At 27.5% G+C, this 18,155-nt stretch overlaps 2 protein-coding genes across 2 annotated transcripts; both read right to left on the reverse strand.

The window, feature by feature from the left end:
* Window positions 1-3,978: 3,978 nt before the first annotated feature.
* LOC137831759 (benzyl alcohol O-benzoyltransferase) lies at window positions 3,979-6,812 on the reverse strand. The gene is made up of 2 exons (XM_068639566.1): window positions 6,226-6,812; window positions 3,979-5,041 (listed from the first exon to the last, which is right to left on the reverse strand). Exons 1-2 carry the CDS (start codon window positions 6,688-6,690, stop codon window positions 4,118-4,120), a joined length of 1,389 nt encoding a protein of 462 aa, XP_068495667.1. The 5' UTR covers window positions 6,691-6,812; the 3' UTR covers window positions 3,979-4,117.
* Window positions 6,813-11,237: 4,425 nt separating this feature from the next.
* Window positions 11,238-12,863, reverse strand: LOC137831757 (benzyl alcohol O-benzoyltransferase). Its single transcript, XM_068639564.2, has 2 exons — window positions 12,366-12,863; window positions 11,238-12,293 (listed from the first exon to the last, which is right to left on the reverse strand). The coding sequence occupies exons 1-2, from the start codon at window positions 12,810-12,812 to the stop codon at window positions 11,367-11,369; spliced, it is 1,374 nt and encodes a 457-aa protein (XP_068495665.1). The 5' UTR covers window positions 12,813-12,863; the 3' UTR covers window positions 11,238-11,366.
* Between the last annotated feature and the right edge of the window lie 5,292 nt (window positions 12,864-18,155).

Below are 18,155 nucleotides of genomic sequence, written 5' to 3' on the forward strand. Positions count from 1 at the left end.
AAGTCAAATAAAACTACTATACACACACAATAAATATCTAAATGTATATTTATATCAAAATTAATATTAATAATATGAATATAATATTGATAATATGAATACAATAATAATAATATGAATATTAATACTAATAATATTAATACTAATAATAATATCAATAATAATATTAATAAATATTAATAATAATATGAATATTAATACTAATAATAATAATAATAATATTAATAATATTAATAATAATATTAATAATAATAATAATAATAATAATATTAATAATATTAATAATATTAGTAATAATATTAATAATATTAGTAATAATATTAATAATATTAATAATAATATTAATAATATTAATAGTAATATTAATAATATGAATAATAATATTAATAATATGAATAATAATATTAATAATATTAATAATAATGTTAATAATATTAATAATAATATTAATAATAATGTTAATAATAATATTAATAATAATATTAATAAATATTAATAATACGAATATAATGTTAATAATAATATTAATTATAACATTAATAAATATTAATAATATTTATAATATGAATATAATGTTAATAATAATATTAATTATAACATTAATAAATATTAATAATATGAATAATATTAATAAATATTAATAATATAAATATAATTTATTTTATTATTATTATTAATAATTATATTAATATGTATAAATTATATTAATATGTATAAGTATAATAAAAATGATAATATGACCAAAGAACTTGTCTGGTCTAGTGGTCAATGCTTCCCCTGGTCACTGGAAAGACTTGGGTTCGAATCCTGGCTGCTGCAGTTTGCTTGTGACATTATTTGGGGCTTGGTTTCGAGTCCTAGCCAGTGCAAAATGCCTCTAGGATTAATAAAAAAATATAGATAATGATAAATAATAATTAGTAATAATGAAAAAATCACAGTAAGTTGCCAGAGGCCGTGAATTTAAAATTTGATATTAAATTTTTTATATGTTGAGAGTTATTGAAAGAATCTTATCCACGAAAAGAAAAGAATGAATGTATACCACTTATATTTCAATATTTTGACAATCATCACGCAAAACAGGTGCCACATTTGACACATTTAACGAGAAGTGATGTGTCTCAGAAGACGAAGACTTTTCTCACAATCATTCATTACTGTGTTCGTACTATGAAACATTAATTGTCTGTTTGTTTTTGGACAGAAATACTAAAACTTAAAAATTCAACCAAAAATATCAACATTTAAACTTTCGGTTTAAAAGTGCGAGAAGAAGATGTGGCAAAAAATAATCAAATAAACAAACTCGATTCCAGAATCCTATGAATTATGGTAATTGCGTACTATGTTTTGCTGATCATACACACCAAATTTATTTTAAAATATAAAATAATTTGAGATGGATAAATTAGAAAAATGAAAAATATTATTATTTTTTTATTAGGTTAAGGGTGTTCACAAATTTTGTACATGTAAAAGAAAAACATTCCCATCAAAATTAAGAGTAAGAAAGGATTGTTACGTACTTCAGTAATAGTGGTGGTGGTTAGCTACTTCTTTTGTGTGTTAATAAGAGTTAATAGGTGAAAGAATCTTATCCACGAAAGAAAAAGAATGAATGCATACAACAAGTATTACTTATATTTCAATAATTTGACAATCATCACGCAAAGAACGTGCCACATTTAACACATTTAATGAGAAGTGATTTCTGACCAGACGTTCACCAATACAAAAACCATTCCTTCCCGTGGTGTTCTTACTATGAAACATTAATTGTCTGTTTATTTTTCGATAGAAATAGTCAAACCTTAATGCTCTGTTTGTATACAGTATTTGTACCTTAATGCTCTGTTTGTATACGATATTTGTTTCTAGTCATCTAGACATATGTAAAGGCAAAGAAAGATGAATGAAGATATAAGGTATCTTCTATAGTCGAAGAGAAAGTGAAACACAGCATACAAAGGCTCTCAAAAAATAATTTTCTTATATTAATAATAATAAAAATAATTATTAATATTACTTTTTTATAAAAAAAAATATACTTAATATATATATATATATATAATATAATATAATGTAATTTAGATTAATAAAATAAAATAATATAATTATATTTAATTTTTTAATTTTATTTCTTTATTTTAATTTTACATTATTTTATTTTTTATTTATAATTGTAATTTTATATTATTTTAATCAACTAAAATATCCACAAAATTAATTATTATTAGAATTAGTTTTATTTCAGATATTCATTTAAGTAGGATATTAAGTAAATTAGAATTTGTATAAGCATTTGTATATGTTTTGTTTTTGGTTGACTAATAATCCATCTTTCCTTATAGGCTTTGGGATATTGGTGAGCAGAGATGTGTGCATTCTTATGTTGTTCATACAGATTCAGTAACATTTAGTCATGTTTATAGTTTCAGTGAGTGTCCTTTTGTTGTGAAAATTAATAATTTTAATAGGTTCCTGTATGTAAAGAACCTACCTTCACTAACCTGGGTACACCTGGAATAGTACAACATGAAGTTTTGAATAATAAGAGGCATGTGTTGACGAAGGTAACAGTGGTGTTTTCTGGTCATTTTTTGTGCCATGCATATTGATAGTTCGTTGGTGTCATCCATTTTTGTGTGAAATTAATATCCTTTGTCGTTACTGGGAATCCTAACATGCATGGGAATCCTATTTGCTGTAATGAGTTGTATTTTCACTATTGTCTGAATGTTCATTATTGGTACCACGAGTAACTTTAATTTTTGCTAAAATTGTGCTATGAAACATGTTTTAGATTTTAATTGATTTTTTTATTTAATCAAGCACGATTTGTTTTTTTTTTAAACTTTTTTATTTGTTTTTGTTGAAATCTAATTGGGAAGATGACCTAACCTTGGTTTTTTTGTTTGTTTGTTAAAATCTACTTTCAAGCACGTTTTCAACTTTAATTTTTTCTTTTTATTTGTCATTTCTTTTTGTTTTATACCTAAATGATATTTAGTTTTTTGAAAAGTTTTTATTTAATTTTTTTACTTTAGTTTTGCAAATTGTTTCTTATTTAATGTATTTGTTTTTATTAACTTAAATATTTGTTTGACAATCCAAACATATTTCCATTAACATTCGTAATTGGACAAAGGAAGCTTTGATTTGCTTCTTCTAATTATTGTTAATATTATTACACCTCAATAAATTTTAGGCTTGATATTAAATAAAAGACCAACTATTTTGTTAGCACTATAATATGAAGTTGTTGGAAGACATAGGGTTAGTATAGTGCATATACAATATATTACTTTCAACTTCAACTAAATATTCAAAGTTAAAGACATGTTTTAGCCCAATGGCACATGCTGGTATGCAAGCTGCTTTGACATGTAGGCTCTGGCACATACTGGTTCAGGAATTTTTTTTTAGCATGTTTTGGTGATGTGGGTTTGCTGAGAAAGCGTGCTCGGGAACCTATTTTTTTGGAGTTAGGCTATGTTATTGTCATATTCTAGTCTCCTTTAGAAGCATAGGATTGGTTAGTTGGTTCTTTGGCTCACTATTTTCACCTTATTTTGACTTGAAACTTTGATACATGCTCTTGAGATTAGTTTTTTTTTTTTATGTATAAGGTTGTCTCACATTTTTCTGAAGAGTCACTTCAAATTTACAAAATTCTTTGTTGACAAAAAAAAATATATAAGTAATGTAAATCACATTTTATAAATTAATTTTATAAAGTTGAGTTATCAATTTCTTAATAAGTTGTTTCATGGACAAATCAAATAACAGTGAAAAAGTTTAAATAAAAAAGATAATTATAAATTAACAATTTAACAAAACAAAATGTTATTTAGAAACAAATTTCTACCACAAAACACTCATTCTTATAAAAGTTTAAAAATTACATAAATTTCATACAAAATATCTCCATTTTGTTAAATTAGACCATGTTACCCACTAGTAATGCCTAAGAACTACACCTGCTAAAATTTCATTGATATTTATCACAACAAACCAGTACATTTCTTCATAATACAAAATATATCTCACATTATATCTACTTCTTTTCTTCGGTCACATTATGAGAATGACCTATAATCCCATGAAATACAGTTTACAAGGTAGACCTTATAAAATTAGAAGTGCTTTGAGGTTGGTTTTGGTTGCGAAGCATGTCATTAAACTCTTTGGTAAACCTTTCCATAGCTTCAGCAGGCAAGAAAATCGAAAATGTCATTCCTTCTTCTCCTTTTCCATTCTTAGCAGAACAGAAATAAGATACCGCTGGAAAGCCCCCAGCCCCAGCATGGGCCACTCCACCATAGATAGCTTCACCCCAACCAAAATCGATTACTCTAAAATTCGTACGTGCCAAATATGATACAATATAAGACCTCACAGTTGTGAATAATAAGCTTCGTTCCTTCATCACCATCAAGTCGGCAACAGATTGCAAGTACTCTTCTTTCATCTCACCTTTCACTTTATTTATTAACTCCACCGCATACCCAAATGGGTTTTGGCAAAGCTTCCCTGCACTCGTTACTGCCGCCGGATATGCAAAAGCATTGCCGTAGTAACCAACTGGTAGTGAAGGATTGAACCGACCACGTGCGTTAACTATGCACATCATGCGAACATCCTCATTTGCCTCTATCTGCATTGCTTTAGTGCGACATCGCCACAAACATGCTGTGATAAGATCAAATGTAGAGCAATGTTGAAGGTGTTGGGGAATGGATTTGCGAAGTGCAGCTATATCGAGGCGTCCAAAGAAGAATGATCGTTGAATCAAGTTGTGGTTGGAAGAAGGGAGGGTATCTTGGATTTGCTCGTATTCGCGATGGTTGCATGTAATGCGAGGTGGATCTCTTGCCATTAGGAGCTCCCTACGCCATACTGGTGCAATGGAAGGTTTGGTTGCTCCTCTAGCCATTTCGGCCCAAGCGTTCATGAATTGTTGGTAACCAAAACCATCAACCATGGTGTGGCTAAAGCGGAGAGCTAAGATGAAACCACCACACTTGAGTCGTGTCACCTGCATTTATATTCCATCTTCAACAATTCAGACAATTTCATTGTTTAACTCTCACATTCATTACGAAATTATTATATCTATATCTATATATATATATATATATATATATATTTATTAAGATATGACAACTTTAATAACTTTAAGACAAATTAGCTAATTATTTAGTTTTAGTAAACTAAACACTTTGCACGTGATTTTAGTGATTTTTTTATTTTGAAAAATAAGGGAATAATAGATAAAATAAGATTTTAAAATACAATTAACAGTATTGAAATAGGAGTTAGAGATGACCTCAACCCTAAATTGTTGCATATTTATTTAAATTAAAACGAATTTAAAGATTTTAATAAAAAGTTATAATCTGGTTTTTGATATTCTCTTAGACAGGTAACTAATACTTATTAACAATATTATTGAATTAAAATAATTTTGTAATGTTAAAGTGATAAAACAAAAACTGAACTGCAAATAACTACAACAAAAACTTAACTTAAAATTACTAAAACCAGTGGAAAGCCGTGAATCTTACATCTTATAAATTAAAACAAATTTGTCATGGATTTTAGGTAACAGATATCACACATAAAATAAAATTAAACAAATGATTAATGAATTATACAAACATGAATCAAAAGTGTTCTTCCAATACATTAGACATATACCTGAAAACAATTTTTTTTTAAACAGCACCATTACTGTTACCATTGCTGAACCACACTTTTAACAAAAAAATGTTGCATGATACAACATTATGAATAAGCCTAAAAATAGTAAAGTTCACCAAAGATTGCACGACTTTGGTTTAGTTTATCTTTCAACAAACAAAAATCATCTTGCACACGACTTTACTTAATTTGTTATACTAAATAAAACCTTTCTGTTTGACACAAGTTAAGTATTTACGTAATTAGAAAGCATTTAAATCATTGAATTTCACTTAAAATTTCGGAACTAGTAAAACTCCCAATTCAATATAGATCTGAAATCTATACTAGAAAGCGCATTTGAGTTCTTTTTTATATTTTCCTTTTTTTAGAAACAAATTTCAAAATATGGTATAGATTTTGACAGAATTTAATTGGGGAGTAACAAATAATTATATCAGAAATCAGTTTTTTAAAAATTAAAAAAAAAATATAGAAAATGAATAAAACGTGTCTTAGTTTGATGAGTGTGTAGTGAACCTGTACGAGTAGAAGGGGAGTGTCGGTAATTTGTTGTGAGCCAGGAACATCGTACAGCAGTTCATCAAAGCATGGAAATGGAGGTTGGAGAGAATCACCAAACTCAGCCAGTGTGACGTCAGCATCACCCTCGATGAACATGACTCCTTCTCCAGTGCAATCCACTATTAGTTTGCGGTGAGGTCCCTCCCTAAGCCTACCTGCAAATGGGTAATAGAAGACAAGTGTTTGTGACAGTGCTTTCCGAATCACTTCAACTGGGTCTTTCTCTGCCATTGATGCTTGCTTTCCATAAATTTGTATCATTGGAACTTGGAAACGCAGGGCTTCTTGATCATCAATGTCGGAAAGTAGCTTGAGTTCATGAGGAGTGGGGATAGCAGGAGCCACCAGTTGGGGTTGGGACCTTCGCACTGTAAACTTTAGAGAAGAAGAAGAAGAAGATGATGATAAAGATGAGGCCATGAGAATTATGAGAGAAGAGAAGAGAAATTAAGCAAATGGATTTTGTTTGAGTGAATGTGAGTTCCTGGAGCTGAGGCTGCAACCCTTTATAGATGGAATGCATTTTCATCAAATAAATTCGAAAGACGTTTTCATGATGAGCAATAAATTCTAAGTACTTTTTCATATAGAGTAGATATGTTGAAAATTAAGTCCTATCTTCTTATACGTTATTGTTGAAAAAAAAATCATTTTTGATAAAATAGATAAATTTAAAATTATATTAACTAAATCACAATTTACAATTAATTTAGTAAATGCTATAATAGCTAAAAAAATAACCTTTTGATAAAATGAATAATTTAAAAATTATATTAATCAAATCAAAATTATAAATTATTTCTTTTATATACAAGTTTTTTTTAGGCTGACACCAATTAAAATTTTGATCAATTTATAATATAAATAAAAATATTAGTTATATAATATAATAAATTAATTTAAATTTAAATGAATATTTTAATAATATTAGTTATGTACTTTCCCTATCAAATCATTTGGTTATTACACGAGGATTCCTCTTATCCACAAAAGAGAAAGAATGGATGTATACCACTTACTTATGTTTCAATAATTAATAGACAGTCATCAGGCAAAGCACATGCCACATTTAATGTGTGACAAGACGAAGACGTTACCAATACAACAAACATTTACATTACCGTGGGTGTTTTATGACGTGAAACATGTTTGGATTTCAAGATAGAACATTTTTTCTCTATTTTTACTTTTATTTCTTTATTTAGTATTTTTTTCTATTTAGTATTACTTTTTTTCCTCGTATACTACTATTTCTATTTTTAAATATTTATAAAACTGTAATAAATTTTAATATTTATAAACTTGAAATAGAAGAAAATTTCAAAAGATATAAATATAAGTAATAGTAAAAATTAAAAAAAAATTGTTTGAAAAAAATATTAACAGAATGGTTTAAAAAATTATAAATAAAAATTAAGTTATTTATGATATGTATATAAATAAATAAATTTATTATTAGATTTAATAAAATAAATAAATGTATAAATTATAATTTTAAAATAAAAATTTAGAATAATGTTATATTTAAATTAAAAAATTATATAAATAATAAGTTATATATAGATATATGTCATAAATTATAATAAAAAATATGATTATATTATGATTTTTATAATTTTTTTAGGATTAAAGGTTATGGTTTAGAGTTTAGGATTTATGGTTTAGGGTTTATATTTATTTTACTCATAATATTTACTTACATCAAATATCTATAAAATATTTTATTTTATTTTCATTATATTGATATTTTATTCATAAATTTTTATATATTTATTTTTTATTTTTTTATTTTTTTAATTTTTCTTCTATTTTAATTTTATAAATATTTAAATTCACTATAATTTTACAAATATTTAAAAGTGAAAATAGTGTTATTTAAGGGGGGAAAAAAGTCAGAAACAGTACTAGATAAGGAATAAAAACAAAAATGTGTTGGATGGAAAAATAAAAGCAAAAATAATGCTATTTGAGAAAAAAAAATCTTCCAAGATAATTTTGAATATGGGAAAGAGTGAAAATGTAAAGATTTAAGAGTATGTAATATTTTTTTGGATTTAGTTTTTTTTTCCTTAATCAACAAGAAATAAAATAAACCGAAGGATGTCTCAACCCTTATACCAACTATTACAACATATACATAAAACACCCAAAAATGATATAACAAGAAAAGTTATTACATAAGAGAAACAAGATGTAGGATCTACCACACAAACACCCAAGAGTTGCAAGAGTTGCAGAGAAAATACAATTGAATCCTTAGGTACAAGACTAACACATAAAACTGCTGACAGAAACTTGGCAAATGTTAGAATGATACCTAGCTCCTTCATTGTTCCATAATATTGCACACACACTCCCACCACCTGCTTGTGCTTTTGTCACACCAAAAAAGGAACTTTAAAGACCCGCCCTACTTCCTTATTGAATTCAGTTTCTTACCCCTGCGTCTCAGTTACTTGGTCTTTCGTCTTGGGGCTGCAGATTTAAAATCCTTCAAAAACTAGAGTCTCTCAACATCTTCTCCATAGCAGATACTCACCACCAACCTAAATCTGTCAGTCCCTATTTTTTCACTACGAACCAGAAACAAGATAAACATTTGATAAACAATGCTACCTGCATAATTGTATAGCAAACTATAAAGCATAAAATACCTGCATAATTATGCAGCATGTACCAGCAGCTTTTGGGAGTGTAGCTAGAAAGTAGAAGATGGTTCATGGTTGGCATACAGGAACACACCCAGTTAGTGAACCAGAATGCCCGTGTAGTTCCTTGTTTGCTTGGTGTACCAGCCCCATCAAGAGATAGGATGTGGCACCAAATTTCTTGCTCCAACATATTACCGTATCCTAATTCCTATGTAGCACAGATACGAACGGACACTGACACGATACGGATACGGATACGAAGATACGTATAATCTCTAAAATGTGTAGGATACGGGGACACGGATCTTTATATTATATAATTTTGAATTATATAAATTGAAAATAAATATTTATGTGCAAAAGTATGTCTTAAATTCTTTTGGGAGCAAGAAGATATTTTTCATGATTGGTTCAAAAGAATTTGTTATTTATTTTTATAATCATAATAAAAATTTATACAATAAATTTGAGTTTTTAGAAAATTATTATATTTATACCTTTTAAAATTGTGTTAGAACCGTGCTAGAATTTTTAAAAATCCAACAAATATTTTTTGAATTGAACACTTCACCGATAAATGTCCTACGAGTGTCATTTAAGAGAAGTGTCCGAGCCTCATAGCCTAATTCACTCCACCATGTAACCAATACTCTGCCTATGTTGATCACTTGCTGCTCATTTGTGTTTGCTGCTATCTTCCTTGCACTTTCCAACCTGTGTCAACGTTCAACTAGAAACTGCCTCTCCTCATACAGTCCCTTTCCTCCTCCTAGCATTTCCTTCTCTACCACAAATGAGACATAAAGATGGAAGCACAACACAAAGATGGTCAACCACAAGTGCATAATCGTTGTTGTCGCTGCACCATCCTTCCTCGATAAAACAAGGGGGTAGGGAGGTACTAAAGAGAGAACCCCGCCACCACTGGCACCAGACACCCGCTAAACCTGAACATCACTAGGTGAAATCAACTGTTCCTCCAAAACATCAACTGCAATATATGATAGTTGAGAAAAAATTTAGAAATGATTTTAAATATATAAACTTACTTTTATTATTAAAATATATTTGAATAATAAATTATAATATTTTTTAATTTTTTATTTAATTAATTTTTTTTAACATACAATATTCATAATTGTAAGTATTTTTTAATGAAAATTAAAAATATAATACAAAATAATTTTGTATTTAATTAAAATAATTGTTAAATATATTAAAATTTATAAAAATAAAAATAATTATTATTATTATTAACATTTATTATTTTATATAACTATATATGTTTTTTGATATTATAATTTTATTTTATTATTTTCATTATTTTTATTTATATGTTGTTATTAAGAGTAGAATTGAATATTTTTGTTATATGTAATATTTAAAATATTAATTTTGTATATTGTATTATATATATATATATAATTATATAAAAAATTATAATAGTAATAAAAAAATATTATTAATAGTTTGAATAATATATATATTTTAAAAATAATGTGCAATTTAAAGTAAAATATATATAATTGTGCAATGAGTGAAACTAAATTCATTGAAACTTACGTGACTCTTTCTACAAATCAATAAAACCAAGCATCATTCTCAAGTGTTCAGGTTATCAATAGAACCAAACATATCATAAAAATTAATATAGTAATTATGAATAACACTATAGCAATTAATTATTTTTTATCTTTAAAAATTGATTTTTATTTTATAATTGTTACTAATTATATTTAACATATACTTAGATGTTACAAAGCATTTATTTATTTTTTTCAATTTTAAAAGTCGCAGAAGTTATGGAAAAATCAATTTTAAAAGAATTGATATTATTCGATCTTGGATTAATATTTTGGATTCTATCAACAAGTAACCTAACTTTTACAGGTATAAGATGGATTACAGTGTTATTTTTTTCATTCAGTAATTTAGAATATTCCATGAATATAGATCCGAACACAAAGGAAGACAAAGAGATTAATTAGGTAATGGGATGGATACTCATTTTCCATTGTGTTCCTTCTTTACTTTTACAATCCAATGGAATATTTTTCTATTTTTCCAAATTATTCCTCCACCATACCAATCAATTTGTACACATCTTTTAAATCTTCCAAAATTATCATCTGGATTTAAAAGTTTGGACTTTCAATAAGATAATTAAAAAATTAAAATTGTATTCTGGAAAAATAAATCTGAAATGCAAAAAAATACATTTAAAAAAATCCAGAAAAAAAAAACTAAAAATACGTTTAAAACAAAATTTAAAATTCAGAAATGTGTTCTAGAAAATTTAAATAAAAAATATATTCTGAAAAAGAAATTCTAAAAATATTTTTTTTCAATTTGTGTTTTCCCTTTCATTGTCTTCTCCGTTCCACCACCTAGAATGAATCCAAACATAGCCTAAAGAGAGAAAATACAGAGAGTTTGATAGTACAGCTAAACGTTAGACCTGATAAAAGCAGGGGTTGTTTTAGGGTTGTTTTGGTGGTTGCCACTGAGCATATCATCCATCTCTTTGAGAAACCTCTGCATAGGTTTTGCAGGCAACCAAACTGGTAACACCAAGCCATCTTCTCCTTTTGAATTCTTATACGACACAATGTGTGTTCCTCCATAAAAGGGTCCAGTACTACCTTTCGCTGGAGCACCACACAAGGCCTTGCCCCATCCAAAATCCACGTCCCTAAACCTAGCACGAGTCAGGTCTGATACCAAACAGGACCTTACAGTTGTCGGCATGCACCGTCCCTTAAGCACCATTAGATCCGCCACAGAATGCATATACTCATCTGTCACCACACCCTTCACATTATGAATCAACTCCACCGCATAAGCAAATGGGCTTGCGCAGAGCTTCCCTGCGCTGCTCGTTGCGGCGGGGTATGCAAAAGCGTTGCCGTAGTAACCAATAGGTAACGGAGGACGGAACCTATTACGCGCGTTCACGATGCACATCATGCGAACATCCTCATCTGCGTCTGTTTGCAGTGCTTTTGTGCGACAACGCCATAAGCATGCTGTGATGAGATCGAAAGCCGTGCACTGTCGGAGGTGATGGGGAAGCAAGCGACGAAGGGCGGCCATCTGAGCAGGTCCGAAGAAGAACGATCGATGAACCAAGTGGTGGTCGGAAGAAGAGAGGGTGTCTTGGATTTGGTCGTATTCACGGTGGTTGCATGTTATGCGAGGTGGATCTCTTGCCATTAGGAGCTCCCTTCGCCAGAGAGGTGAAATGGAAGGAGTCTTCATACCTCGAGCCATTTCAGCCCATGCATGCATGAACTGTGACAAACCAGCTCCGTCTGCCATCACGTGGTTCCACCCCGTCGACACCACGAAACCACCACACTTGAGTCGTGTCACCTATTTATAATTTCACGTTAGAGAATATTTGGTGATGAAGTTGTAAAGAGTGCGTAACAGTGAAAGTAGGACCTGGATGAGTAGAAGGGGCAATTTTTTGATATCTTCGGAGTCTGGAACATCACATAGAAAAGCTTTAGAGTATATGAATGGAGGTTGAAGATTGTCACCAAACTGTTCCAGTGTTACGTCAGCGTCAGCCTCAACGAACATGACACCCTCTCCACCACAATCCACCATCAATTTGCGGCCACGACCCTCCCTAAGCCTACCCGCAAATGGGTAATAGAAGACAAGTGCTCGTGCCAGTGCCTGCCGAATCACTATTACTGGGTCTTTATTCGCCATTGATGATTCATTTTGATAGATTTGTATGATTGAATAATGGAAACGAAGGTAGCTTTGATCGTCTATGTCAGATAGTAGTTTAGTTTCGTCGGGAGTGGGAATTGCAGGAGCCACTAGCTCAGGTTGACACTTACGCATTGTAAATGACAGAGAGGGAGATGGTGAAGCCATGTTTTCGATCTGAGGATGTTGTTGCTCATTTTGGGAAGAGCAAAAAGAGTTATTGTAATGTATTTAATTTGAATAAGTCAATGTTTGAATTTGGTCAAACTTTTTCTGTCCATATTTATCCAAGATTTATGTCAAAAATAGCATGACAATAACTATATATTGACGATTCAGTGGTGCATGTGGAAGCTATGATACTAGATTTTATGAAGGGCTTGATTTTTAAGATCATTAGAAAAATAAATTTTGTATTTGTAAAAGAAAAAAAAAAGATAAAAAATAAAAATAATAAATGTAAAATGGGTATAAAAGTTTATTATTATCGAAATGATTAGTGTTTATTTGATAATCGTATTTTTTTTCTGTTATAAATATTAATATTTGTTGTACTCTAAGTCTATCAACAACATATATGGTCCTTCCATCCTCACTTTCTGATGTGATTTCCAAAATTTCCACGACAAAAACTTAAAGTGTAATAAATTTCTAGATGATGTTGGATGTATTTAAGTTGAGCATTAATATCTCATCAAAAACAACTATTTTCACAATTAATTATATATTAATATTTTAGTCATTTATTTTTTATTATTTATAATTAATTAATTATTATTATTATTATTATTTTAAAAATTATTAAATAAAAATAAATTTTAAAATAAAATAATTAGTTATTAATTATTAGTTACATTAATAAAATTAGATATTATTTTAAAAATTAAAAAAATTATAAATATTATTATTAATAAAATTTATAAACTAATTTATAAATAAATATCTAATTAACTATCTAGATTTTAGTTACTAATTAATTTAAATTCTAAAGTTGGTAAGTAAAATCATAATAATTAATTAAATATCAAATTAAAAATTAGGTTATAAATTTTACTAATTATAAAAATTATTTAGATATTAATAATTTTTTAGTTTCTAAACTAGAATTTAAATATAATAATTAATTATTTTTTATTTTTAGAATAAAGGTTATATTAGTTATTATTTTTCTTTTAAGTTTAATTAAAATTGAAAAAAAAAATTCAAAATGGTATAAAAAATTATTATTATCGAAATAATTAGTGTTTATTTGATAATCGTATTTTTTTCTATTATAAATATTAATATTTGTTGTACTCTAAGTCTATCAACAACATATATGGTCCTTCCATCATCACTTTCTGATGTGATTTACAAAATTTCCATGGCAAAAACTTAAAAGTGTAATAAATTTCTAGATGATGTTGGATGTATTTAAGCTGAGCATTAATATCTCATCAAAAACAACTATTTTCACAATTAATTATATATTAATATTTTAGTCATATATTTTTTATTATTTATAATTAATTAATTATTATTATTATTTTAAAACCATTAAATAAAAATAAATTTTAAAATAAAATAATTAATTATTAATTACATTAATAAAATTAGATAATATTTTAAAAATTAAAAAAATTATTTATATTATTATTAATAAAATTTATAAACTAATTTATAAATAAATATCTAATTAACTATCTGATTTTAATTACTAATTAATTTAAATTCTAAAGTTGATAAGTAAAATCATAATAATTAATTTAATACTAAATTAGAAATAGGTTATAAATTTTATTAATTATAAAAATTATTTAGATACTAATATTTTTTTTAGTTTCTAAACTAGTATTTAAATATAATAATTAATTATTTTTTATTTTTAAAATAAAGGTTATATTAGTTATTATTTTTCTTTTAAGTTTGATTAAAATTGAAATTTCATTCTCCACTAAAAAATTGAAAAAAGAGAGTTCAAAATTTTAAGGTAAAATTTCAATAATTTGTAATTAAATAACAGAATTCAAAAGAATACAAAAATTTAACAAATACATATATTGTATTTTGTCCATTTGAGGTACACGTTTGAACACCTCATTTTGATAAAAGCAAACTGATCATGATAGCGTCCATCATTTCTATGGTGCTCTATCAACGTTAAAAATACAAAAAATATGTTTTTCCCTCCATACGGAAACCTATACTTTAATAAATATTAATATTTTAATTATTTATATTTTTTTAAATTTTAAAAATTATTTTAACATTTTGTATTTTGCTTTAATAAATATTAATATTTTAATTATTTATATTTTTTTAAATTTTAAAAATTATTTTAATATTTTGTATTTTAATTAAATTTTTATTTTATTTTTTTAATTTATTTTAATTACAAATATTAATATTTTGCATGTAAAGTGGAAGCTGGATGATAAGCACACTTAAAAATAATACCTTAACATCTTAATAAATTAATATTTTAATTCAATTAAATTTATTTTATTTTAAAATATTATTATATTATTCATAATTTTTATGGGTAATCGCTAAAAAGAACAACTTAACATCTAATAAATTTGTAAGATTCCTAATTTTACTCATTTTATATATATATATATATATATATATTATGCATGCAATATCTAATTAACATATAAACATATATTGTTTTCTTATATTTGTATTTCAAAAATATATCCCTCTTCATAGGGATTTAATATATACATCAAAAAGTTTAAAAACAAAACAAAGCAAAACATTCAATTTAAATTTATCTAATCTTCCTGTTGCTCACTGAGGAGCTCTATTACCTGCAACTTCATCTGCTCTCGTGTAATTAAAGAAAACAAACACAAAACAAAGCATGGGGTAAGCTAGCTATTTTTAAGAATTCTAATATAAATTTAACTTTCAAGAACAAACATAATCCATGAAATTCTCATAATTTACACAAATTCATCAAATGTCTATCACAACTATCATCCACATTATTCATGTCAGATCTTTATTGACTCACATACTCAAACACTTGACTCTACTTCCGGAAGACTTGTATATTGAAATTAGAATCTTGATACTTGCACCTGTCATACTAATCACTGTGAATCCACACAGCCATGCGCATAAACATCTCAATATCTCATCATCTAGTATGATAGGGTAAATTCATATGACTTGAAAGACCAAATTATATTTCAAAGCATAAACAAAGTCATATGAACCTCCATCGACTCTCACCAACTGAATAACTTCATCTATTTGATTCCATTATATCAGTAGAGACAGGATGTCTCATTACAGGCCTAACATATCAATATACCCTAACAACAATCTCAACACGGTATTTCCTTTCTTGAAAATACTATGTTTGATCTCACTTTCACCACATTCAATATCTCATGTAACACATCAATACACCATACAATCACAACATATAATTTAAACTTTCTAACAATCCAAATATATCCAAGAAGTTATTTAACAATAGTAATCCAAAATAAACTATGCTAAAATAATAATGATAGTAATATCCATAACATAGAGCACCAGAAATTTTGGGTCGATCGAAAATATTTTAGGTTGATCTAAATGACACCAGAGAACACCATGAATTTTGGGTTGATCGAAAATATTTTAGGTTGATCAAAATGACACCAGAGAGCACAAAAAATTTTGGGTCGATCGAAAATATTTTAGATTGATCTAAATGACACTAGAGAGCACCATGAATTTTGGGTTGATCAAAAATATTTTAGGTTGATCGAAATGACACCAGAGAGCACCAGAAATTTTGGGTTGATCGAAAATATTTTAGGTTGATCGAAATGACACCAGAGAGCACCAAAAATTTTAGATTGATCGAAAATATTTTTAGGTTGATCGAAATGACACCAGAGAGCACCATAAATAACAAAGTCCCTGCTATAGCTAAAATTTATCTAAATCAATATCAAACGACATTATAATTGTATAACAACAACCATATATCAAATTTCACCTTCAAATCTTCTAGCCTAGTGTTCTATTGGAAATTAAGGCTAGCTTCCCTTACCTGAAAATTAGTAGATATTCACCAAGAGCTCCAAAATCACGAAGAACTCAAAGGTAACTTAACCTGTATCAGAGAGTCCTAATAAAAAATCTAACTATATCACTAAGACCCTCAGCTAACAGAGATTAACCCTGAAGCTAAAAGGGTCACATGCAAAGCAAGGACAAAATCAACCTGACAAGTTCAAAATTTGACTCAAAGAGAAGAGCAAAAATGAACTTACTCTATCAGATATTCCGATCGGGCAGTCTTGTAGTACTCACTGTCAGGAGTCTGATGGTGGACTCTGATCGTCAAACTGATGAACGAGGAAGTCATAATCTTAGAGAGAAGGGAGAGAAAAGGAAAAGAACTTTCTAAAGAGATGGTGATTTTTGTAAGATGAAACCTGGATAACTGAATTTCTATTATATGCCCTTTTCATTTTAGATAAAAAAATATTCAGGAATCATTTAAAATATATCACTTCTACTCTAAAGTAATTTTCTAAATCTTACAAAATTCATATTTTAATTATATATTTTTTTTAATTTTAAAATATTATTATATTCTTATAAGAAGTTGGGAAGTGGATATTTTTGTCAAAAATAAATTTCCAATTTTTATGGATCTGCATAAGAGTGCCCATACTTTGACACCTTCAATAAAATATTCACAATTCAAAATATTATTATTTTAATTATATGGCTTTTATATTTTAATATAAATTACAAATAATGATATTATTATATATATTATTAAAATAGGTTCTAAATCCGAAGTGTTTTGTTTTATATGGTGTCTTCATAAATGCCAGATCTAGTGAATCTAATCTTTGAGAAAGTGTGTTTCAACTATGCAACGTGCCTAATTAGTCTCAAAAGTTTTTGTTTCTCACCTTCTTTACTTTGCTAATCATAATGAAAGTTTAAATCTTTTTCTTACCAGTTTCCTCTTATTGTGTTAAAAATGACGTTTTTTTGGAATATGAAAAAAATTACTTTAACTAAAAGGAAAAAGAAATCACATGTTTAGAAAAGAAGGTATGATTGAATAATGGAAACGAAGGTAGCTTTGATCATCTATGTCAGATAGTAGTTTAGTTTCGTCGGGAGTGGGAATTGCAGGAGCCACTAGCTCAGGTTGACACTTACGCATTGTAAATGACAGAGAGGGAGATGGTGAAGCCATGTTTTCGATCTGAGGATGTTGTTGCTCACTTTGGGAAGAACAAAAGGGTTATTGTAATGTGTTTAATTTGAATAAGTCAGTGTTTGAGTTTGGTCAAACTTTTTCTGTCCACATTTATCCAAGATTTATGTAAAAATTAACATGACTATAACTGTATATTGGTGATTCAGTGGTGCATGTGGAAGCTATCACACTAGATTTTATGAAGGGCTTGATTTTTATGATCATTAGAAAAATAAATTTTGTATTTGTAAAAGAAAAAAAAAGATAAAAAGTAAAAATAATAAATATAAAATGGGTATAAAAAA

The sequence above is a fragment of the Phaseolus vulgaris genome, chromosome 6 (genome assembly GCF_051622355.1).
Source record: "Phaseolus vulgaris cultivar YP4 chromosome 6, ASM5162235v1, whole genome shotgun sequence".
NCBI classification, from domain to species: Eukaryota; Viridiplantae; Streptophyta; class Magnoliopsida; order Fabales; family Fabaceae; genus Phaseolus; species Phaseolus vulgaris.